The sequence below is a fragment of the Adiantum capillus-veneris genome, chromosome 3, assembly GCF_014529385.1.
Source record: "Adiantum capillus-veneris isolate H3 chromosome 3, ASM1452938v2, whole genome shotgun sequence".
Lineage (NCBI taxonomy): Eukaryota > Viridiplantae > Streptophyta > Polypodiopsida > Polypodiales > Pteridaceae > Adiantum > Adiantum capillus-veneris.
In genome coordinates this window covers 170,509,209-170,534,635 of record NC_140933.1, presented here as the reverse complement: position 1 = coordinate 170,534,635, position 25,427 = coordinate 170,509,209, and the positions used below count along the sequence as shown (strand labels likewise).

The following is a 25,427-nucleotide window of genomic DNA, read 5'->3' as shown; positions in this document are numbered from 1 at the left end:
CATACTCTCTCGACATCCAGAGTGCAGATGAGGATGGATCCTCACCTTTTCTTCCATCTTTGTTTCACACACTGTTACATCCAGTTTACCGGGTACCTATTGTATCAGCTGCTACACCCATGTAGTTTTAGATTGTAGTAGTAGTATTTTGTTCCACTTCTAGTTCTTTTCTAGTTCTTTTGTACCCAGACATGGTATTAGATTCACTATTTTGTAACTGATTGGTCTCATAGGTCATTTTGGCCTTTTGAAGACGTTAATATAACATTTCATTTCATTTCATTTCTCTCTCTATGTGCGCAACCAAGCATTACTACAAGAGCAATAACATTCAACGCAAAGATAGCTTTTGGTAATGGTGTTCAAAGATACCCTTCTTCTCTAGCTTTTCAAATCCAAACAGATGTTGCCTTTGAACTATCCTGCACAGGATGACCTTTATATTGCCCTTCCAAGGATAACTGTTGGGTGTTGCAGAAGTAGACATCAAGCTGCACCTTGTTCCTGGGGCCGTGTATCTGGCCTTGCAAAATGATACTCACCAACTAGCTTAGTGCTGCAGAAAGCTTCTTCTGGACCAGCTCAATGCTAAGTCGAGGAGAAAGCCGTGGAAGCACCGTCTAAATCAATTCAAGTAAAAATAAAAATAAAAATCAGACATACTGTGAAAGGAAGACAGTTTGATATCAGAGACATTCAAGTGCACATGCAAGAACAAATGTTAACGATTACAAACCTCTGAGTCATCTTCATTAACCCGTGCTAAAACTGGAATCTCATACTGGTATGCCCCCTTCCAATTAGCATTGGTAGTAATGTCCCTTACCTTGACAAAAAATCAACACAAGGTCAATGAAAGACGACCACAGACCATATTTACAGCAATGATGTTCTCTTCATCGAATGCAAACAGAGCAAATTACTAAATTTTAAAAAGCAAGGCATGCCATTATGTTCCCTGGTTGTTGGCAGTTGTTGTAGAAAAAGATTTGTGTTTAAAATAATAAATAAGCTGGTGAGCAAATTCAGGGTAAAAATTCTCTCTCTCTCTCACAGAGAGCCTCTCCCTTGAGTAGAGAGCGAGAGATCTCGGGACTGCTGACGTGGCAATCTGTACTGACAGGTGACATGACTAGATGATGTGGCAACCTGATGGCCTGCTGATATGGCAATTCGTTAAGCAAGCTTATTTGCAGTTCCATGCAATGTTTATTGGCCGAGGCCATGTTGTAAATAGCAGATTGCTTTGGATGCTATTGGGGCCCCCTGGGCTTATGAAGTGCCTATGAAGTAAAGGCCGGCAGTGCGTCTAAGAAGGGAACTCCACCCTACACTGTCTTGACTCCAGCGTTATTTCAAGTAAAGTCTATATATTGTTTTCAGTTAGATCTGACATGGCTGCAGCTCTCACCGCCTGTTCAAGTGGCCAGTCAGTCTCAATGATATCAGAGCATGAGTCGACTTTTCTGAGTCCGATCCAGTACTGTAGCAAATCACCATGAAAGCAGCACCTCCCAGCCATCAAAAAGAAGGTACAAGGAAGTGGAAGTTGAAGTAGTAGAGGACGTTGAGGAAGAAGCAGAAGAGGCAGGTTGTAACCATAAGGGGCCAGGGCACCACATGCCGACGAAGAATAACAATTGGAACAGACTTTGGCACTCTGAACACTTGAACCGAAAGAGAGCTTCACACTTGAGACCAGACACGAAGTGACAAAGGTGCAGTCCCAGATACACTGGCCCCTCAACTAGGTAACCCTTGGGGTATTTCTTTATTTATTGACCTTCATAGATACAGCTGCTGGTGCGAATCTAGCTCCAACTAGGATGCCTAGAACTCGCACCAGGCCTCACTTTTATAGGCACTTAGCCTCTTGCTTTTACACGGCTGAAAAGTCCCAAAATCAACTGTTATCAAAAGCAAGCAATCCAAAGAGTCAAGTGCTTTAAAACTAGCGCCCAAAAGCTCCTAGTCCATGCGGTCACATCGTCACCTGTCCATGCGGAGGCCACGTCAGCGCCGGAAAACGCACCACGAATCCCACTGATTTTCTGCCGCAACTCCCGCGTTGCTAAGCTCTAGTTTGGGCCCACCTCCGACTAAGCTCCGGAAAGCCACTGTAACCGAGTTGTGATGTCACAAGACGGGCACCACGTCCCAATAGAAAAGAACAGACTGAACAGACTTTTAGCACTTCAATAACAACGAAACTGAAAGAGAGAGAGCACACGCGACACGAAGTGGCGGAATTCCACCCCAGAAAGTATTGGCCCCAAACCTTGGCGCCCCTTTCTGTATTTCTTTATATTGCATCAACACAGTACAAGCCGGTACTCCACGCTCTCAGTGAAGCGTGCCAGAGAATGAGCCCTAGCCTCATATTTAAAGGCCCTTGGCCATTAAAAGCAGTTTACATGAAAAGCCTTCAAACTCAAAAGCATCTGGTCCAAAAGCAAATGTTCGAAAGCTGCCAACGTGATTTACGGAAATCCATACAACTACCACGTCAGCAACGCAAATTGTGGAAATCCGTATAGGTTGCCACATCAACATGCCAACGCGAAATCCGTACAATCTGCCACATCAGCAAGCCAGCGTGAATTGCTGAAATCTGCTGCTTCTGCATCTTCACTTAGGGTTTACGCCCCTCGACCGGGATCTACAAGTCGGCTCCGTTCTTCAGTGGCTTGACACGTCAGCAATTTGTGACATCCCCCCTTCTTGAAAGAAAGTAATCGTCCGCGATTACAACATATCTGCAAAACAACAAGTTAGCTTGAAAATTTCCGAGGGACAATCTGAGGGACAATCAGTTTGCTCTTTTTGTTAAGGAGTTGGCTTCTCCTCTCGGCTCTTTTGATCAAGGAGTTGGCTTCTCCTTTCGTCTTGATCGGAACTCTTGATATTCCGACGTAGTAAAATTAGCCATCACACCCAGACCGCATTGATCTTCCACGGGTGTCTTGATGCACTAAAATTACATACCTAGCCAATCTCATCTAGTTAGGAATATTCAGTAGTTAGCACATCACAATGCAACGTAAATGCTCACATATGCATGTTACAAGACACAACAAACAGCACCGTTGAGCACTCCCCCGAGACAAATGGTCGCGGTATGAAGCTACTCAACGACTACCTCATCACTGTCCCCGCAAATAACATAAAAAGGTCCGAGCCATGAGCTCAGAGGACTGTACAACCAAACGCTCCCCACACCGCAGTCTACGTTGCTTGGAGGTTCAAGCATACAACCAAACGCTCCCCAGACATCGGTTTGCGCCGTTTGGAGGTTTTCTAGCAAATGATGGAACGCTCCCCAGACATCGATCTGCGTCGTTTGGAGGTTTTCTAACATACAATGGAACGCTCCCTAGACATCGGCCTGCGTCGTTCCTAGGTTTTCAAACGTACAACAAAACGCTCCCCAGACATCGGCCTGTGTCGTTCTGCGGTTCAAACAATACCAAAACAGTATTTTTCACTTCTCCACCCGGGAGTAAAATCACCAATCAATGAAACCAGTATTAAAACCAGAGTCAAATAGTTCAAATCGGTACCAAGACATCCATTTTAAACAAATTTCAAACAATATTTTCTCAAACAATGTTCAAAAGTATCTAACTATAAAACAACTACAGAGTTCATTGAGGGTTTTGTTCGGACAACCGAACTTTGAGGATGACTGGCTTACTCTTCTGTATCACGGTGATGGTTCGGTTCCAAACCTGGAGATTCGCATCATTCTTGTCGTGTCAGGGCATGCCCAAGAGAACATCGCAGTTGCACAACTTCATAATGTGGAAATCGGCCTTTGCATGATAATCTTGGATAGTTACTGGAAGAGCACCAATGAGCGGTACCACTTTCTGAGTTTTCCCCATGGCTAGCTCAGCTTCAATTTCTCCACCCTCTGCATCATAATCAAAATGCATTTGCTTCAAGAATTCTGGATGGATGAAGTTCTCCATAGCTCCGAGATCAAAGAAGATCAAGGCTTTCAAGCCGTTGGCTTTTCCATAAGCTCTGCATAATTCATTAGAACTCTCGAGGTGTATACCATAAATACCGGAATAGCAATTCTAGCCCTCTTAGCCGGAGGTGGCCCCAGGGATCTGTCTGACGTGGGAGTAGAAGGTTGCTCTGAGGACGTCGAGGCTCCCTCACGACATGTATTGAACGTATGCCCTGTTTGGAAACATTTGAAGCATCGGCCTTCTTGTAACAAGGCGTCTCGTTGACGGTGTGTCAGACTGTAGACGAGGCCGTTGAGGCTGGTTTCCATGGGATTCTCGAGAATTTGTTCGTTGTTACCGAGAATTCTGGTTAGTGGTCGGAGTTGCTTCCGTGGTAAACTCCAACTTTCCTTTCATCATTTTTTCCATAAGCTCTTGCATGGTTGAAACTTGCTTGGACAAACAATATTCCAGTAATGGTGATGGTAATCCAATGGTGTAGCGCTCGCATTGGTCCTCCAAGGGAATGAACTTAGAGGACATCAGAAGGTAGACGTCGAGAAACCTTTGGTTATAGTCCTCCATGGTCTCTGTGGCAAGCATTTTCAAGTTGCCCCATTCTGACCTAATCTGGACTTAGAACATAGAAGTCATGTAACTACGTGCAAATTTTTTTTTGAAAGCTTGCCATATCCTTGGAGTATGCGGTTGTGTCGCGATTAAGCTCCACCATTGCATAGCATTATCTTTAAGAAATCCCGCTGCTTGAGAAATCTTGGATTCTTCTGTATAGTTCTCCAAAGCATAGATTTTGTCAAATTGTTGTAGGAACTGCGATGCTTTCTTCCAATCTTTTTCCCCGGAAAAAAGTGAAAAATTTGATTGTCGTGCCGCCATCCTTGAAATCTTTGGGTTGGTGGCGGCACGACATGTCGGCTCTGTTCTTCAGTGGCTTGACATGTCAGCAATTTGTGACATGTGACATACACCCCTTCCTTCAGAGAAAAGTAATTGCCTTCAATTACACCTATAAAGAGAAATCCAATTCTTGAGCAGACATTGACTTCATGCAAGCATGCCCCTATTGGGACAACACATTCTTCAACATGCATCCACACACCACAATCAGATTCTATCTAGACGTCTCATCCATTTCAAAACTGTTGGGATATTCCAGAATAGTGATCTTTGTAGTCATCTCATCCTTTTCAGAACTCTAGATATTCCAAAGTGATGATCTATCTAGTCATCTCACCCTTTCAGAATTGTTGATGCACTAGTTTATCCACTTTATCTCACTCACGTTAGAACTCTTGATGCACTAAGACTATCCTTCTACATCATCCAATCAGAAACTTTTTGATGCACTAGAATAAAATTTCCAAAAAATTATGCTTCATATATCCAACACAATGCCATGCAAATGTGAGTGCCAATGCCACAAAGCACACCTTGCAGATGCATTCATGAAAACATGAATTCATCCCCTCATAGCAAGTTTACCACCAGTTCCCGCTGCTCAAGCATGTGCTATGAATAAAATTATTTCCTCTACCCAAGGGGGATCTACCATCATGTTCATCCACTCAAAGCGGGTTGATCACCAAGTCTAGATTCTCAAGCAAAAAAGTAATTGTAAATAAATTATTCGAAATATAAGTGAGGGTTTTTCTAGCTTGAAACACACGAGTACAGATATTTCTAGTGTGTCATTTAGAGAAATGACGAGAGCATTGCTAACGGGAATATCTATAGGGCCATTAAGAACGGGTACATATGATGCGTCACATCGGATGGGTGACAGTGAGCATCGAGAGGAAGTATTTGACCATCCGGAACAGACATCTCTGATGCTCACAAAGGAGATTGTACCGCAAGTTCGATGAGAAAGGACTAGGTGATGGGTATTCTTAATGCCTCACAGGGTGGGTGACGGGAGCATCAGAAAGGGAATATTACGTAGTCAAGGGGGATTCCGTACCAAGTTAGAATTGTGCACAAGAAATGAGCAAGCACTTGAAGGCTTTCACAGAGGCAGTGCTACATGTGGTCAATGCGGATTCGGAGGCTACTTTTGGAGATGGGCTTTCCGCAGTAGATGACCATTATATACTCAGACAACCAGAGTTGTATAGCCTTTGCGAGGAACTCGGTGTTCCATGCCTAGACCAAGCATATAGAGATACAGTTCGTGAGAAGACCAAGGATGACTCTATCCAACTACAGTACATTCCGCCCTGGGATAACGCTGCTGACATCTTCACCAAACCTCTTCCATAGGCAACATTATCCTCTCATGCCAGCTCCCTTGGACCCGTTTCCTGTCCAGGAGCTGAGAGCCTAGTTACCAGGAACGCGAAAACGGAACGGGAACGCGGAATGGGAACGTAGAACAAAATGCCATTCCCTGTTACGGGTAGTCACGTTTGAAACACGGAACGGGGATTCGGAACGCGAACTTGGAATGGGAACGGGGAAAGAAGACCTGAAAACGGCCATTCCCTGTTACTATGGCTGAGAGAGGGAGTTCAATTTCATGTCCGGTGGTAGCTCCGGTATCTCCCAGGAGCAGATTAGGGAGTGAGGGCTGTTTTGTGGCTGTGCCCGTCCGTACTTGAGGTAAATGTACCTGTACTCGGCAGTGCACCTCACTTTGTTGCTCACCTACAAGGCTGGTATGAGGTGGGACCTCGTTCCTGTGAGGGTGCGCGTGTGCAGAAGCGTGAGAGAGAGAGAGAGAGAGAGAGAGAGAGAGAGAGAGAGAGAGAGAGAGAGAGAGAGAGCGAGAGAGAGAGAGAGAAAATGAGTCGCGCAGCAGAGCCATGACCTTCGCCTGCTTCGACGAGTGCCCCAACTACTCCTAGCGCACGTTTTCTGGCCATGGCTCCCCCCCTCCCGCCCGCTTTCCAGCTGGACCCTCGCCATGCCGCCAACCATGCTGTCTTAGGTACTTCCTTTGTCGAATACGACCCGACACTCATGGCCAGCGTTTTACGCGATGTGCTAACTCTTGACGCCAACATTAAAGGTGAGCATAAGGTTACCTTGAAGCCAACAATAGTCTGGCCGCACCTGTCCATATTCAAAGACAGGGCTGTGGTTCTCTTCTTCACAGGGAAGTTACCTACAATGCAAGATATTGGATACAATATCGACGTTGGCTTCAAGAGGGCTGCTGTGGACAAAATATTTACTCGGGTACAGGATTGTTCGAGATATTGTTTTACAGAAAAGAGGATCAGTTAGCCTTTCTGTCTGCGTCCACCATTGTGCTTTGTGGCCAGATAGTGCACATTATACCTTGGCAGCCCATTAAGCAGATTAAAGACGAGCTTCTGACCAAATGCCCAGTTTGGGTTGAATTCGTTGATCTGCGTCCACCATTGTGCTTTGTGGCCAGATAGTGCACATTATACCTTGGCAGCCCATTAAGCAGATTAAAGACGAGCTTCTGACCAAATGCCCAGTTTGGGTTGAATTCGTTGATCTTCCCACCTTCCTGTGGCCTTGTTTAGGGGAGTTGGCTGAATCATTGGGGAAAGTCTTGTTCTCCCGCACAATTCACTGCCCGAACCGCAATAAAGCCTGCATCCTTTGGCAAACCAACCACAAGTTTCCCGAGACCCTCGAAATCGATCTCGAGACAGTCGGAAAGTTGGTCATTTATTTGAAGTGGGGTAGTCTTGCAGGCTCTTGCTTTCATTGCGGTCAGTTGGGCCACTTTTCCAAGAACTGCCCCACAATGCTCTCTCCTACAGTGGATCTCATCCCCTCTTTACCTTGGAAGCAAAACGATGGTTCCTCGGGAGAAAATCTTTGGGAAAACTCCTCAGACAGAGAGAAATGCTTCTCCATACTCTGAACCCAATACCCCTATCACCCCCGCCTATGCAAGTGCACCAGGGGCAGCTAAACCCACCAATCCTAGCAACAAATCAGTCAATTTCAAGGGGAAAACAACCCTGTTCAAAACCCCAGGTTCCAACTCCTCAGTACCCTCGACATCAGCTAAACCTAGAGGCATTCCGGACAAGGGAAAACGGGTAGCAACAGATAATGAAGGCTTTACTCCATCTAGGTAAACCTTCAAAAGTAGAGGTTTTTCATCAGGTTATACATCCATGAACTTTTATAATGCCCTCATGGAGGACATGCCATCCCCAGAGACTTTAGCAGCCATTTTGGTTCAGCACGAGTCAGCCAAAAAACAACAAGGCTCCCAAGATAGATCTGCGACTCAACTCGAAGTCAATATGGTGGACACTGATAGCGAAGGAGACACACAAACTGTTCAAAGCTCTCAATGAAATTAGCCACATACAATGTGAAAGGGTTAAATGATCCCTCCAAAATCTACACTTTCAACCGCTGGCTTCTTTCTATGGATTTAGATGTATGCTTCGTACAAGAGCATAAACTTCATCATCGAGCTGGCCAAACCCTGCATTACAGAGGGTATCAATGTTTCTACGGAGGTCGTTCCTCCTCCTACTCAGGTGTACTGACATGTATTCAAAAGCTCTTTGCAACCCATCTGGCTATTAGACCACCCCACTGGTCGTTGCTCTATATTCTCGATCACATCCCCTTGGGGGCCTTTGACCTTGGTCAATGTATATGCAGACAACAATGCAGGTTCTCGTACCCAGCTATGGCAATGGCTGAAACATTGCGAGCTCTCCCAAGGCCTCTTAGGAGGGGATTTCAATATGGTATGTCACTCCGAGGACACTACTTCTCCTGCTACTATTCTCTCTCAGGCTGAGCGGGATTCTTGGGAGGACATGCACTCCCTTTACCTTTTGTCCGATTTGTGGACAGCTACTGGCCACACACCTCAACCCTTCACATTTCACTCTCAGGCCCACTTATCCTCCTGGTTGCGACTCGATCGATTCTACTTCATACTGCAAGATTGGCTGCCCTCTACAGCACAAGTTAGAGTGGATATACAGATGTCCCTTTCTGATCACTTCCCTGTTTTGCTCACATTGGCTGATTGTGAACAAATGGATACATCCGATGCTGGATTCATGTGGCCACTTATGGTTAACAACACATTGCTTGACCATCCCATATTTGTTTCTGATGTAAATTCTCTTATTGATGAAATACGTCAAGGGGAAGTGGATGCGTTATGCGCCTGGAATTGTTTTTGCTATGGCATGCAAGAATGTATACAACATGTGGGAAAATATGTAGCCAGGCAAAAAAAAAAAAAAGTGCAACGTGCTTTGGTCACTATCCAGAACATTATGCAGACAGATGTTTCTCGTCTCGATGAGACTCAACTGCATACTCTATATATATACATAAGTTCAAAATAGTCTGAACTCACGAATTATAAGAGGGAATAAAGCACTCATAAAACTATAAAAGCGAGGGACACACAAAAAGAAGAGAAAAACAAAAACAAACAAACAAACAAACTAAATCACTTTGTTTGCTTCGAAACAAAACTAGATAAAACAAAACATTATTAACTTAAAAATGTTTTTAGAAAAGGCATGTGTAAAATAAGTTGACGCAACTTACTTAGCTTAAAACAAGTACTCAACTTTAAGCAAAAAAAAAGGATAAGACATCTTAAAAACTTAATCCTAGAAATCAAACTTCACACAACAACTTATAACGGAACACATTCTTAAGTCCTCAGGTAAGCTAAATATGAAATCGAAAAATGAATACGACTACAAACCTACGAAGAGCAAAGAACCAAACTTGACAATATGTGATCTCAACTTCACTGCTTGTCCAAACAGGAAGAATAAGATTATCACCTTTATCATGCATAGCTTGGACAACAGCTATGACATCCCTACTCACGTCGTCAGTGCCCAAGAGTAGGTGCAGGTTTATATAGAGGTCATTCATGCTTTGAACGTACTCTACAAAACCAACGAGCTGAGTTTCTATCACCCTCCGGAGGTGATGGGCATACTCAGCCATGATAAAGGCTAGCAATTGTCAAGCTATAGTGAAAATACTAGAAGTGCTAAAGATCAAAACAACAACATAAGGTGTTATTAAGTCAAACAATAAGTGGGCTTTTTAGCTCCCCACTTCTATTGAATTTACTACTGATTATCTTGAACATTCCAAAGGAAGAAACACTAAAAATAAACTTACTACGATGCAAAAATGAACGAACTTTTTTCATGATTCTTTTGAATGAGTATCCTTTTTCAACTAGTAAAGAAATAAGATGGCAAGATTGAACAACAAAAGTAGATTTACTAGAACAAAGACGAGAAAATCTAAATAGTTGAGAGCAAATGACACCGTACTTAGCTAAAAGAGAAATGTTCGAAGAAATGTGAGGCATGCGGATGATTTTTAGATTGGCATATTCTAGTTCAAGGCGCTTATCATAGATACCTACTTCTAATCCCAAGGGAGTCTGAAAAATCTTAAGGTCTAAAAAGGCACAACAATCACTATTTGTGGTACAGTTAAGTTCACAAAACTCCTTGGGATAAATTCCTCCGCCTACAGAACTCGAATTCAAGTACATAAAATCTTGAAAAGAAGGAACGTCAGAGACAAAAAGATCATCTACAAAGCGTCTTACATTGCATAACTTGTGCAAAAATATTGGGCAAGTGTTAGCAAGGACAAGACGCTCCATAAAATCAAACTCATAAGTAAAAAGATAGAAATTAGCAAGAAAAACAGCACAATTGGTACCCATAGGGATACCAATTGTTTGCTTGAAAAGAGAGTCGCCGATGGTTATATATAAATTGTCCAAAAGAAAATCTAACCAAGATATGATGTCAATGTCATCTACAATCTTGGTGAATCTCTTTCTTTCTTTGTCTACATCTACATTCTTATTTTTCAGCCATAAGAAGTCAAAGTTCAAGGCTGACTTTTCTACTAGCAATGCCTTGTACCTATCCTTCTCAAGCTTGTACGCAAAAACTTTTGAAATAAGAGACTTGACTCTAAATTTAAGGTCCTCCAAATTTAGCTTCGTGTATAGCGTTGTAAAGTCAAAAGTTTGGAGACATAAAGGAGAAGATTTCTCCTTGAGGCTTCTTGAAGAGTTCAAAAACTTTAAAACAGGAATTACACCTATTGAATCATTTAAAATCCAACTTGAATCGGTAGGTACGTCTGCTTCCTTAAGCATATTATTCCACAATTCATTTACGCTAGGTAAAATGACTTTGAAACAATAACTAAGCCATTTTGAAACCTCGGTCAAAGAGGTGTTACAAGAAGCAGCTATAAATCTAGGCTTTATAGGGTTCTTGTGGAACTTCCAAACGGTATATAAAAAAGGTAATTTAGGCTGGCACTTGAAACCAAAAGACTTACAAAAGTCTTGATGTTTCAAGATAACCTCTTGCATTGAAAGATCACAATCACTGTAAGTCTGAGAGTTTACTTCACCTAACAAGCATTCTAAATAGAACTTTTTGCACGTAACAACAAAGTTATTAGAGCACTTATCTACATAAGAGATTACAAAATCACGATGAAATTTCCTAAGAGCATCACGATCAGAAGAAGATAAGTTGTTCCTTCCTGAAGAAACGTTCCGAGAGCAAGATGCTAATTTCAAAGAAGCTTTCTTGAAGATTAGAGACTTCCAATGGGTAAAAATACCTTGTGAACTCCTAAAGACTCTTCAAACTTTACTACGAAACTAGAAATTCCTTTTTCTATGGCTTTGAGAAGGCAAGAGTCGTTTGAGGAAGGAAGCCTATATTTAGTACCTCTTGAGAAAACGTCTTTCAAGGAATCCGAAGGAAGGATAGAACAATCGGCAGTAACTACATGACCCAAAGCTCCATTTACGTAAGAAGAAAAGGCAGTTTTACTACAAGGGCAATCAATACTTGAGATTGCAAGCCTCTCTTGCTTTTTAAGATTACGTCCTATGTCACTATAGTTGAAAGCTTTTTGTCCTAAAGTTTTCACATATTTGAAAGCTACGACAGGATGGTTCCATACCTTTCTCACACAAGGAGGGAGAGCATCCAAAGCTTCTTGAGATCTCAAAATAGAGCTTAATCCAATCTTATCTAAGTCAGGGGAGGTAAAGATAGTTATCAAAAAATCTTTCTTTCCAACCAAGGGATTTTTCAGACTAGGACATTTGGACTTCAGAAATTTGCCTAACAGTACTTGAAGTTGAGTACTATGAGACTCTCTTAGCTCCAAATCTTCATAAGAGTAGTTCTCATAGGATGGGTGACATAGAGCATCGCGAAGGAGATTGTACCGTAAGTTCGGTAGGAAAGGACTAGGTGATGGGTATTCTTGATGCGTCACAAGGTGGGTGACGGGTGCATCGGAAAGGGGATATCCATAGTCAAGAGGAAATTCCGAACTCTGTTGGAATTGTGCACAAGGAAAAGCAAGCACTTGAATGAAGATGGGTTCAAAGGAAACTTTGAGGAAAAACAGATGCTTTTTGAGAAAGCGGGATTGCTTTTCGGGAAAGCAGATACTTTCCTGCGAGGAAGTCTATGTCTGCATTGCAACTGTAAGTGTGATTGCATCCAGGGACGCCTGGGAAGTGCTGTGAAAGCATTGTTTTTAACTTATAAGGTTTTATTGAGTTTTTGGGCAGATTCAGACTATTTTTAAAATCGCTGGCCGCCCACTTAATAAGTGGGCAGCCATCTCATAAATAAGGCAACAGATCAGCCAGCGTTTTCTCTCTCTTTTTCAAGTAGACCAGCGAAAAAAAAAATGAAAAAAAAAAACGGCCGCGATCTCTACGCGAGTAGCTATTCGTGCCCGTGGCTAGGAGCTATAAAAGCATCACATGCCCTCACTCAGAGAGGAGGATCAGTTTTCGCAAGAAGAAGATGCTGCTGCAGAGTTCACCCGTAAAGAACACATTTGCTGGTGATGCCCATGACTGTCCCAAGTGTACCCGATGTCGCCAAGACCAAGTGCGCGAGTTCCCTCGCGAAGAAGTGCCTACGGAGGGTGTTTCCATCGCGACAAGCTGCTGTTTTTCTTTGTTTTCAGCCCATAAACATAGTAGACGGGGCTGATTTACGAGAAGGAACCCAAGAACACACCTCTTTTGTGTGTAGGATTGGAAGAGAGGATTTTCTATGTAGAGATAGATCTCTTCCGGGGAATTGCTTTTCGAGAACCGAGTTGCGTTTCGAGCGTCGAGACTTTGAAGGTAACGATTTTCATGTTATGATCTCTAAGTACTTGATTGCAGGTGTACTTCCTCTTCGTGAGGGAGTAGGAGCAAAGGAAGGCATGAGCCTCTCTGAACTAGAGCCAGATCAGCCCAAGGGTTTCGTACCCAAGTTTGGGAAGTAGATCCACGGATCGGAGAGAGGTAGTCTCTTGAGTTGTGATCCGGAAGTTGCGATTCCCAAGTAAGGACTTCGTGTCCGAGAAAGCAGAGTTGTTCTGCGAGAAGAGGACTCTGGAAATAGAGTTGGAAAAAAGAGTTGCAGGGATGTCATGCCCTGAGTCTGGAAGGTGAGATCCAGAGGCGAGGACCTTGGTTCTCAAGGATTTGGAATAAGGAACGGAAGTTCCTTGGAATAGGGTTTTGCCCTAGGAATCAGAAGCCGAGGCTTCCGGGAACCATAAAGTCTTATTCTGAACGAACGTGGTAATACGTTCGGTTCAAGTGCTTGTATAGACTTCTCCTCAGTAATAAAGATACTATTACGGGGGGGGGGGGGGGGGGGGGGGGGGTCTTCTGTGTCGATCTTCTCACTCTCTCTCTCTCTCTCTCTCTCTCTCTCTCTCTCTCTCTATATATATATATATATATATATATATATATATATATATATATATATATATATATATATATATATATATATATATATATATATATATATATATATATATATATATATATATATATATATATCCTATGGCTTCAATATTAAGTGATAAATTCTATTTATCCGAGTATATTTTATATTGCTATGCGCTCCCGTTTGTGACAGTGGTATCAGACATGGTCTCCTCTCTTTCTCTGTAAAGGAGGACAACTCTGGGAAGATACAGGAAGAAGCCATGACAACCCAAGAGAGATGTAAGCAGACAGAACCCTAAGTCCTGCAGGAAAAAGCTCGCAGAGTTGGAAATTTCTTTTTCTCTCTGCAAGAAGTCGACACAAGACTTGGGATTCTTTGAGAAGGCGACAAGAGCATGATGCTCAAGAACCTAGAGAATCCAAGGAGCGGATTTCTCAAGATCGTTCAGAACCCAGAAGATATCCATGAACATCAATCCAGAACCATAGCCAAGAAATCCCGTCATCTCGGGGAGGATACGAAGGTCTCTAGAGCTAGGAACACTCCAGTCAAGTTTGATACTTTTGACAAAAGGGAAGATGTCCTGAAAACTACTGCTTTCATTCGACAATTTGAAGTTGCCTTTGCAGACCGCAATTTCTGAGAAGTGTCGAAGGTGAGGCATGTGACGAAATACCTCAAGGGGATTGCTACAACAAGACTTGGATTCAATTCAAGGTTGAATTTTCCGACAAATTTTTTTTCCCTCTACGCTTTGAGGAAAGCATTCAAGAAGATTGGGATTGGTTTGCCCAATAGGAACACGAGCGAGATCCTCTCTGAGGAAGGAAAGATGAACAAATTTAACGAAGGACTTTTGCCCGAATTTTGTAAACGCATCTGCAAGATACTTTGCAGCAGATGGTGGAGTCAGCAATAAAAGCTGAAAGTGTACACCTTAGTGTACATAGAATACAATCCCCGCAGTGGGAGAAGAACCATTGAACACAGAAACAACGAATTTTTGTTACCTCTCCTCAAAGGATACATTGCTCTCCGGAGAAAGTTTGGAGTAAGGGAATTCAATCTAACTCCTGAGTTTTTGACCCTAAAACTTTAAGTGAGAGGACAGGTCTTTGATCAAAGTTAAATCTTTGAGGAACTCATAAAATGCGTATTGCTTTTATGCACGAGATATGCATGTGTCTAACCGGGACAATCACTCTCGAGTATTTATGAGAGTAGGATCAATTTGAAACATTGTTTTCTGAGATGAATTGGTTTGCTCAACCATCCGGAAGGTCAACTATTGATCTCGTATCCGGTAGTTCACCAACAAATTACCTGCTATTGCGGGTAGGACTGCAGAAAGGAAGAAACCATTCCGAGCTTTCAACCAAGAAAAGCTTTCACTAAGCTTATGAACCAACACCCCCTACCCGGTCAGGGAAGACATGGTAGTGCTTTTCGCACAAGTGAATGAACACTCTCTTTACGAGGGAAGGAACAAGTGACGACTACGGCTTGTGCCGAGGAATCCAAGCATTGAAATTCTAGTTTATTTGATGAGCGGATTTTGCTCTAAGATTGAGCCAAGGGATTGTTAGGTTGAGCGTCTTTGCTCTAAGGATCTTACGAAGGGAAGGTAATTTCCCAGGCTCACTAAAACTTATGTACACCTTTGAGTACATGGATAACACACGAAGATGCAGACCTATGCCAAGGAACTGGACGAGTTTGTTATACTCTCTTGAGCGCCTTTTTGCGCGCAAGGATATTCCGACACGAGAATCTCTATTTGAGATGTGTTCGGTAGAAGGAATTTGCGTTTCTCTACGGAGAAGAGGTTTTCTGATGGTCGTTGATCATTGAGTACGATATGTGCTTTTACCATTACAGTAGCAACTTTTGGTTGCGGTATATGCTTCTCCATGAGCAGGTCAAGTAGCATTTACGCGCTGTTGGAATAAATTCGAACTATTATGTTTGTAAGAATATAGTTCGCCGACCGTTTCAAAATGGTAAGAATCAAAGAGGGTTCGCTCTATTGTGAACCGGGTTTGAACATACGTTCAGAAAATGCTATGGCTAGAATTCTATCTGCCTGAGATTTTGCAAGACGTCATTGATGCTCGCAAGGTGAATCATTTTTTATGATTTTGTAAGTAAGAGACGCTAATGGGCGTCGGGAAAACACTGTTGGTGGTAATAACTCGCAGAGGAAAAAGATTGGAAGGAAGTGCCACCTGCGTTGAGCGACGCCCCGGAACAAGAACCTTCTTTAAGGTGATCGCAAATTGTGAAAGAAAGACATCGAGATTAATGCTCTATGACTTGGGCATTCCCTATGTGGGAAGACACAAGAGGTTTAATACCCTCTGGACTAATAGCGCAGGATTATGCGCAAGGACAAATACCTAGATTGATTTCTAGGAGGATTATTCTTCTCGAGGTTGAGAAGGCGAAAGTGAGTTAACAGATTCTTGAACGAGGAAACTTCCAATCTTTTAGAAAGACACGAATGACGAGTTCTTACATGACTCGTAAGTTTGATGATTGGTGAAGGATATCCTCGAGGTACTAGAGGAAGGACATAAGCTGGTAAGGTAAGTATTGAATTCTTGAATTTTTGTTTAATTTAATTTTTAAGTTCTCTTTTGAGAAAGGACCAACTCAACTGCAAAATTTTGAATTTTTCCGGTTTCTCTCCGGGCAGTTCAATTGGATCTCTACAGTTGAGGACAACTGTTTATAAGTGAGAGGGATGTTGCTAAATTGGCTTTATCTGACAGAAAAATAATTATAAATGAATTATTGGATTTATAAGTGAGAGGGTTTCTCGTTTGGAACACCAAGGGAAAATAATTCTAAATGAATTATTGGAATTTTAAGTGAGAGGGTTTTTCTTACTGGAGACATCCGAGTACAGAGTATTCCTAGTGCGTCATTCAAAGTAATGACGGGAGCACTGTGAAAGGGAATATCTGTAGGGCCACCAGAAACTGGTGCTTCTGATGCGTCACATCGGATGGGTGACAGGGAGCATCGGAAAGAAGTATCCGACCATCTGGGAACGGACATCTCTGATGCGTCATAGGATGGGTGACATAGAGCATCGCGAAGGAGATTGTACCGTAAGTTCGGTAGGAAAGAACTAGGTGATGGGTATTCTTGATGCGTCACAAGGTGGGTGACAGGTGCATCGGAAAGGGGATATCCATAGTCAAGAGGAAATTCCGAACTCTGTTGGAATTGTGCACAAGGAAAAGCAAGTACTTGAATGAAGATGGGTTCAGAGGAAACTTTGAGGAAAAACAGATGCTTTCTGAGAAAGCGGGATTGCTTTTCGGGAAAGCAAATGCTTTCCCGCGAGGAAGTCTATGTCTACATTGCAATTGTGCGTGTGATTGCATCCAGGGACGCCTGGGAAGTGCTGTGAAAGCATTGTTTTTAACTTATAAGGTTTTATTGAGTTTTGGGCAGATTCAGACTATTTTTAAAATCGCCGGCCGCCCACTTAATAAGTGGACAGCCATCTGATAAATAAGGCAACAGATCAGCCAGCGTTTTCTCTCTCTCTTTTTCTGACAGAACAGCGAAAAAAAAAACCAGCCGCGATCTCTACGCGAGTAGCTATTCGTGCCCGTGGCCAGGAGCTATAAAAGCATCACATGCCCTCACTCAAAGAGGGGGATCAATTTTTGCAAGGAGATGCTGCTGCAGAGTTTACCCGCAAAGAAGACATTTGTCGGTGATGTCACGTGACACATCCCAACCCTATGTGTCCGTGGACAAGCTACACCATAGCAGGGTTCCCGTCAGTTTAGATTAGTAGTGATCTGGCACTTTGTGAGTCTATTCGTAGACCGTGCATGCCCAGTCACTGAGTATAGATGCATATCCTCCGGTTGCACACAGCATGATCATCAGAATTCCCATCACAATCCATCAGATTCAGTTAGGGGAATTTTCCAGTGCATTTAGCCTATTTTCCTATCACTTATTATTTTTAAGTGACTTTCCAACAAAAGTAGGTAGGGCAATTTTGCTAAGTTAATATATAAGCAAACCCAAGTTAGCACTTTTTGGCAGAAGAGGCAGTAGGAGCTTCCCGCTCAACAGGCAACTTCTCAGCAGAACCCCCCACTCAGCACCCCCAGTAGATTACCATCGCCATCCTCACCCCATCCTTGGCAACCCGTCGCCATCAAGTTCTCTTCCTGGCGTTTTTTACCATCAGCAGCAGACCCAGCCCATAGCGATTTTGACTCAGCAAACTACTAACGCTAGCAGCGTTTTTTCAGCCTTGGAAAACCTGGCCTTTTCCAGCGTTTTCAGCCACCCACTAACGCTTGAAGACTTGCAGATGCTGCCATTTTCAGCATGGGAAAACCCTGCTAATCCAGCGTTTTTCAGCCTAGGACATTGACCCAAAACACAGCCATAAGGTGCATCACCTCAGCGTTTTTATTCAGCATAAAACCTTCGACAAAAACAGAGAATTTCAGCCCCGAAACCGTCCACGAAATTCAGCGATTAGAAGATCTCAGATTTCAGCCATCAAGTCGTCGTCGTCACCACCGTCGTCGTCATCGGCATAGTCCAAAGTTGCATCAGTCCATTGCATACGCATTGTACACCTTTGTGCAATCAAAGTAGACCACTCTCGCTGACGAGGGTGGGGCCTTCGGAGGACGGTTTTACAACCTCTCGGGTGTCGTATCTCTTCTCTCTCCTTCTCTCAGTCTCATTCACTTGCACACACAATACCCATTCACTTTGTTCGTGATCATAGCATTCTCCATAAGACGGAAAGCTCTTTCTTTCCCTAAGAACTAAAAGGAACCTTGAGCAATAAAGATCACTAATCTTGAGAAAATACAACATTCATTCCGCTGCACCTAACATTGGTATCAGAGCTTTGGAAGTGTTCTGCATTACTCAAGGAAAGAACCACAAGAACCACAATAATTTTTTTTGCTTGTTGCAATCGCATGAACCCAAGTTCGCTTGGGCGTGGCGATTCCTAATCGTGTTTTGTTGAAGAGTGACAAGAATCCCAACAAAGAAGGGCTTGTCCAGCCTCCCCTTGTGTCTCTTTTCACTCATTGAGAGCGGACCGTGCACTTAGCGGCCGGCCAATCGACGTGAGGTGGGAAAAAGCAACCTTGGTGTGAGCGCAAGGCCGCCAAGGGGTGCGCCCGCAAAAAAGGGTAGAACTCGGGTGAAGAGAAGATCCTTCTCCAACGCGATTTGCAAGCGAAAGAAAACCTCAAGAACCTCAAGATCCTCAAGAACCCAAGAACCCAAGAACCAAGACCCTCAACTTTCAAGAAAACAAGTTCCTCGCGAGCTTAAGAACCCAAGATCATAGTGCATGGTCGTCACCCGAAGCGAAATGGATACTTCACATACAGGTGATGAGCATGAGAGAGGCGACGAAGACTCGTCCCCACCCGGAGATGATTTCTTCAACCCTCCCCCTTCGCCATCTACGCCACCAAGTGCACCAAACCCTATGGAGGAAATGGTCAAGCAGATGATGGCCATGATGGATAGACAAGAAGCAAATCGCCTTGCTCAGGACCGTGAGCGCGACGACAGAATTGCAAGAATGGCCGCAGACCAAGCAGCCAAAGACCGTGAGCACGACGACAGAATTGCAAGAATGGCCGCAGACCAAGCAGCCAAGGACCGCGAGCGTAACGAAAGAAACGCAAGATTTGCCGCACAACAAGAAGAAAATCGCATTGCCTTAGAACGCGAACGCGACGCAAGAAAAGAAAGAAAAGAACTACGAAAGGAGGAAGCGACAGCACGAGCCGCAGCCTTGGAGGCCGAGCGTGAAGCTCGACGAGAGCTACGCACTCAAGAGTTGCTTACCCAAGTCCTAGCCTCGAAGACCGAACCACCCAAAGATCGTGGGAGTTCATCGAGTGGCGCAAGGCACGATGCGGATTCCAACCATCCAGTCACAGAGAAGCTGACTTTCAGTAAGTATGACGGTAAGATGGATACTACAGTTATTCATTCTTGGTTGCATCAATTTAATGCTTATTTTGCGACAACTAAGAAGACAGGAAATAGCAAAGTTTTGACGGCAGCTATGTACCTTGCCGGTGATGCCATCAATTGGTACCACGCATGGCAAGAGGCACAGCTAGCCGCGCACCTAGAGGCAGCCGACGATTTCACGCCCCTCTCTTTTAGTTGGGCTGATTTCCAAGACAAGCTCAAGGCACAGTTTATGCCACCTCAGTACCTTGCACGATTGAAGGACGATTGGCACGCTCTCAAGCAAAATGGTATGCTGGTTATGTCCTTTTCTAATCGTGTTTTGCAGCTAGGTACCCAACTACGCATGTCGAATGATGAGCGCAAAGAGGCTTTTCTCTTTGGATTGGACGAGTATATCAAGTACGATGTCGAGGTACTCGATCCAATCGATCTCAACAAGGCGGTAGCGATTGCTCTCGCACAGGAGATGAAGCACAACAAGGGAAAGTCCAAGGAGAACAAGACTTCCACAAGTACCTCGCAGACTTCTCAGAACCCTCAGAACGGTAAGAACGGTAAGAATGGTAACTCTTCGAACCAATCTTCCAACAGTATCTCATCAAAGAATTCTTCCAATGAATCTAAGGGTAAGGCTAACACAATTGCTAAACCTAAGCAAAGAATTCTTCCAATGAATCTAAGGGTAAGGCTAACACAATTGCTAAACCTAAGCTTACTCCAGATGAAAAGGTAGCACAAGGAATTGTAGGAGGATACAATGTACATCACGTCGGAAGAACAAAGCACATATTCTAAGGAAGGTCATTGTTTTCATTGTCACATTAAGGGTCACATAAAAAGAACATGTCCTAAACTTGAATCGAATGAATCTAAAGAACCCACAACACCCACTACATCTGTCAATGCAATGAATGATAACACGGGTGTGCCCAAAGTTTCTCAGGACCCTCCCATTGATGATTCTCTCATTAAATGTTATGGTCGTACGTCGGGGCACCGTTTTGTCATATTGTTTGACCCAGGTAGTATGCGTGATGTGATCAGTCCCTCTCTTGTTGAGAGAGTCCGCCTCGAAGTTAGTCCGAGATCTCCTATGGAGGTCTCTGGATTTCTTCCCGGTATGGACGCTCTCATCACGGAGGAATGCCTTGATGTGTTGTTTGCAATTCAAAAAGCTGCCTTCACCAGAAGATTTGTTGTTTCTCCTCTCTCAGGATGTGATATGATTTTGGGCATCGATGGTTTTGTGATAATAACCCTCTCATTGATTGGGAGACTAACACCTTCACTCTCAATGCCAAAAGCGATTCTCCCATTGTCATTCATGGAGAGGACATTGCTCCTTCTCCATCTCTCATTGCTAATATGCAAGACAAGGTTGAAAAGATACAAGATAAGGAGATTCTCTCAATCTCTTTTTCTCCACAGCATGACACACAGGATTTGCATGATTATGAGAAGCATGATGATGTGAATGATAATGATTTGCATGATGATTTGGATAAAAAAGACAAGCATGATGAATTGCATGAAGATGATGTGATTGTTCACAAGGATGAGGTATTAGTGAATGCTTTTTCTAGCAAAGCTAACCTCGTTGCAGATTCGATCAATCACGAAGGATCGATCTTGGCTTTCGAGTCGAGGTCCACACATCCCCCACAAGAAGATTCGATAGATCCCGAAGAAGCGATCTTGGCTCTCAAGCCTTGGTCCAAAGAACCCTCACAGGAAGTATTGTGTGTTCGCATGATTGATACGCACGCATTGTTCGAGTGTTTCATTCGTGAAGGTTTCCTGTATTTCAGTCAGCATCGTTATGTGATCCCTTTTCCTAGGCATGACATATTGTATGTTGAGCACATTTCTCTCATGGATGAGCACTAATGTATGCGGATTTTTCATGAAAAGCTGAAAAGTATGTATTTCAGGAAGTCGCATTCCATGTCTCTTCCTTGGTATGACACAGTTGAAGAAAGAGCACATGATAGTATGAGCACCAAGCATGGGCATTTCCATTGTGATTTGTCACAGTTGATTGATTTCGATCAAACAGAAAAGATTCGATCGCATTGTTTGCATGTGTTTGATGAACGGGTTGTCACTCCGTCTCTATGTTCATCTACATTGCATACACAGTCTTTAGAGAAGGCAAGAATTTTTTCCTTCACTTTACATGGAATGGGTATGTTCATGGTTTTGTGTTGGAGATGGTTTCAGGAATTTTCAGCCATGAAGATTCTTGAAGACGAAAGAAGCAGATCTCTAGACGAAGTTGAAGCAAGGAAGGAGATTCAGAAGACTGGCAGGGTTCCCGTCAGTCAAGTCAGTTTAGATTAGCAGTGATCTGGCACTTTGTGAGTCTATTCGTAGACCGTGCATGCCTAGTCACTAAGTATAGATGCATATCCTCCGGTTGCACACAGCATGATCATCAGAATTCCCATCAAAATCCATCAGATTCAGTTAGGGGAATTTTCCAATGCATTTAGCCTATTTTCCTATTTTTGGTTATTTTCACTTATTTTTTTAAAGTGACTTTCAAACAAAAGTAGGTAGGGCAATTTTGCTAAGTTAATATATAAGCAAACCCAAGTTAGCACTTTCTGGCAGAAGAGGTAGCAGGAGCTTCCTGCTCAACAGGCAACTTCTCAGCAGAACCCCCCCCTCAGCACCCCCAGCAGATTACCATCGCCATCCTAACCCCATCCTTGGGGTTTTCTCCCTTAGCAACCCGTCGCCATCAAGTTCTCTTCCTGGCGTTTTTTACCATCAGCAACAGACCCAGCCCATAGCGATTTTGACTCAGCAAACTACTAACGCCAGCAGCGTTTTTTCAGCCTTGGAAAACCTGCCCTTTTCCAACGTTTTCAGCCACCCACTAACGCTTGAAGACCTGCAGATGCTGCCATTTTCAGCATGGGAAAACCCTGCTAATCCAGCGTCTTTCAGCCTAGGACATTGACCCAAAAACGCAGCCATAAGGTGCATCACCTCAGTGTTTTTATTCAGCATAAAACCTTCAACAAAAACAGAGAATTTCAGCCCCGAAGCCGTCCACGAAATTCAGCGATTAGAAGATCTCAGATTTCAGCCATCAAGTCGTCGTTGTCACCACCGTTGTCGTCATCGGCATAGTCTAAGTTGCATCAGTCCATTGCATACGCATTGTACACCTTTGTACAATCAAAGTAGACCGCTCTTGCCGACGAGAGTGGGGCCTTCGGAGGAGGGTTTTACCACCTCTCTGGTGTCGTATCTCTTCTCTCTCCTTCTCTCGATCTCATTCACTTGCACGCACAATATCCATTCACTTTGTTCGTGATCATAGGACGGAAAGCTCTCTCTTTCCCTAAGAACTAAAAGGAACCTTGAGCAATAAAGATAATTAATCTTGAGAAAATACAACATTCATTCCGCTGCACCTAACCAAGACCCAATGCGCGAGTTCCCTCGCGAAGAAGTGCCTACGGAGCATGTTTCCATCGCGACAAGCTGCTGTTTTTCTCTGTTTTCAGCCCATAAACGTCGTAGATGGGGCTGATTTACGAGAAGGAACCCGAGAACACACCTCTTTTGTGTGTAGGATTGGAAGAGAGGATTTTCTATGTAGAGATCTCTTTCGGGGAATTGCTTTTCGAGAACCAAGTTGCGTTTTGAGCGTCGAGACTTTGAAGGTAACGATTTTCATGTTATGATCTCTGAGTATTTGATTGCAGGTGTACTTCCTCTTCGTGAGGGAGTAGGAGCAAAGGAAGGCATGAGCCTCTCTGAACTAGAGCCAGATCAGCCCAAGGGTTTCGTACCCAAGTTTGGGAAGTAGATCCACGGATCGGAGAGAGGTAGTCTCTCGAGTTGTGATCCGGAAGTTGGGATTCCTAAGTAAGGACTTTGTGTCCGAGAAAGCAGAGTTGTTCTGCGGGAAGAGGACTCTAGAAATAGAGTTGGAAAAAAGAGTTGCAGGGATGTCATGCCCTGAGTCTGGAAGGTGAGATCCAGAGGCGAGGACCTTGGTTCTCAAGGATTTGGAATAAGGAACGGAAGTTCCTTGGAATAGGGTTTTGCCCTAGGAATCGGAAGCCGAGGCTTCTGGGAACCATCAAGTGTTATTCTAGAACGAAAGTGGTAATACGTTCGGTTCAAGTGCTTGTATAGACTTCTCCTCAGTAATAAAGATACTATTTAGGGGGGGAGGGGGGGGGACCAGCCCATCTTCTGGTCCCCAGTACTGTGTCGATCTTGTCACTCTCTCTCTCTCTCTCTCTCTCTCTCTCTCTCTATTTATTTCTCTCTATATCCTTTGGCTTCAATATTAAGTGATAAATTCTATTTATTTTATATTGCTATGCGCTCCCGTTTGTGACAGTGGTATCAGAGTGTACTTCCTCTTCGTGAGGGAGTAGGAGCAAAGGAAGGCATGAGCTCTGTGAACTAGAGACAGATCAGCCCAAGGGTTTCGTACCCAAGTTTGGAAAGTAGATCCACGGATCGGAGAGAGGTAGTCTCTCAAGTTGTGATCCGGAAGTTGGGATTCCCAAGTAAGGACTTCGTGTCCGAGAAAGCAAAGTTGTTCTGCGGGAAGAGGACTCTGGAAACAAAGTTGGAAAGAAGAGTTGCAGGGATGTCATGCCCTGAGTCTGGAAGGTGAGATCCAGAGGCGAGAACCTTGGTTCTCAAGGATTTGGAATAAGGAATGGAAGTTCCTTGGAATAGGGTTTTGCCCTAGGAATCGGAAACCGAGGCTTCCGGGAACCATCAAGTCTTATTCTAGAACGAACGTGGTAATACGTTCAGTTCAAGTGCTTGTATAGACTTCTTCTCATTAATAAAGATACTATTAGGGGGGGGGGGGGGGGGGGGGGGCAGCCCATCTTTTGGTCCCCAGTACTGTGTCGATCTTCTCACTCTCTCTCTCTCTCTCTCTCTCTCTCTCTCTCTCTCTCTCTCTCTCTCTCTCTCTCTCTCTCTATTTGTTTCTCTCTATATATTCTTTGGCTTCAATATTAAGTGATAAATTCTATTTATCCGAGTATATTTTATATTGTTATGCGCTCCCGTTTGTGACAGGGGCCCCATCGGATGGGGTCCCATAAGTTGGTAGGACTTCTTCTTCTGCTACTTGTTCTTCTTAGGGTTTAGGCCCCTCGGCCGACATCTGCATGTTGGCCCCATTCTTCAGGGCTTCGACATGTCAGCAGTTTGTGACATCTCCCCTTCTTGAAAGAAAGTAATTGTCCGCGATTACAACATATCTGCAAAACAACTCAAGTTAGCTCAAAAAAATTCCGAGGGTCATTCCGCGAGGGACCATCAGTTTGCTCTTTTTGTTAAGGAGTTAGCTTCTCCTTTTGGCTCTTTTGATCAAGGAGTTGGCTTCTCCTATTGTCCAAATCGAAACTCTCGATATTCCGACGTAGTAAAATTACACCACACTGATCTTCCACGGGTGTCTTGATGAACTAAAATTACATACCCAAGCAATCTCATCCAATTAGGAATATTCAATAGTTGGCACATCACAATGCATGTCACGTGACACATCCAACCCTATGTGTCCGTGGACAAGCTACAACATGATCAGGGTTCAATTCAATCCAGTCAGTCTAGATTATAAGTGATCTGGCACTTTTATGAGTCTATTCGTAGACCGTGCATGCCCAGTCACTTAGTGTAGATGCATATCCTCTCGTTGCACACAGCATGATCATAAGCATTC

At 43.7% G+C, this 25,427-nt stretch overlaps 1 protein-coding gene across 1 annotated transcript in view; it reads right to left on the bottom strand.

The window, feature by feature from the left end:
- Positions 1-256: 256 nt before the first annotated feature.
- The window catches only part of LOC147462177 (Thioredoxin superfamily protein), a 63,928-nt gene continuing 38,757 nt past the window's right edge, over positions 257-25,427 (bottom strand). The window contains exons 2-3 of the mRNA XM_086509587.1: positions 737-826; positions 257-620 (exon numbers count right to left, since the gene is read on the bottom strand). Of these exons, the coding sequence (XP_086365713.1) occupies positions 546-620; positions 737-826 (165 nt within the window). The 3' untranslated portion in view covers positions 257-545. The remainder of the gene's footprint in view (positions 621-736; positions 827-25,427) is intronic.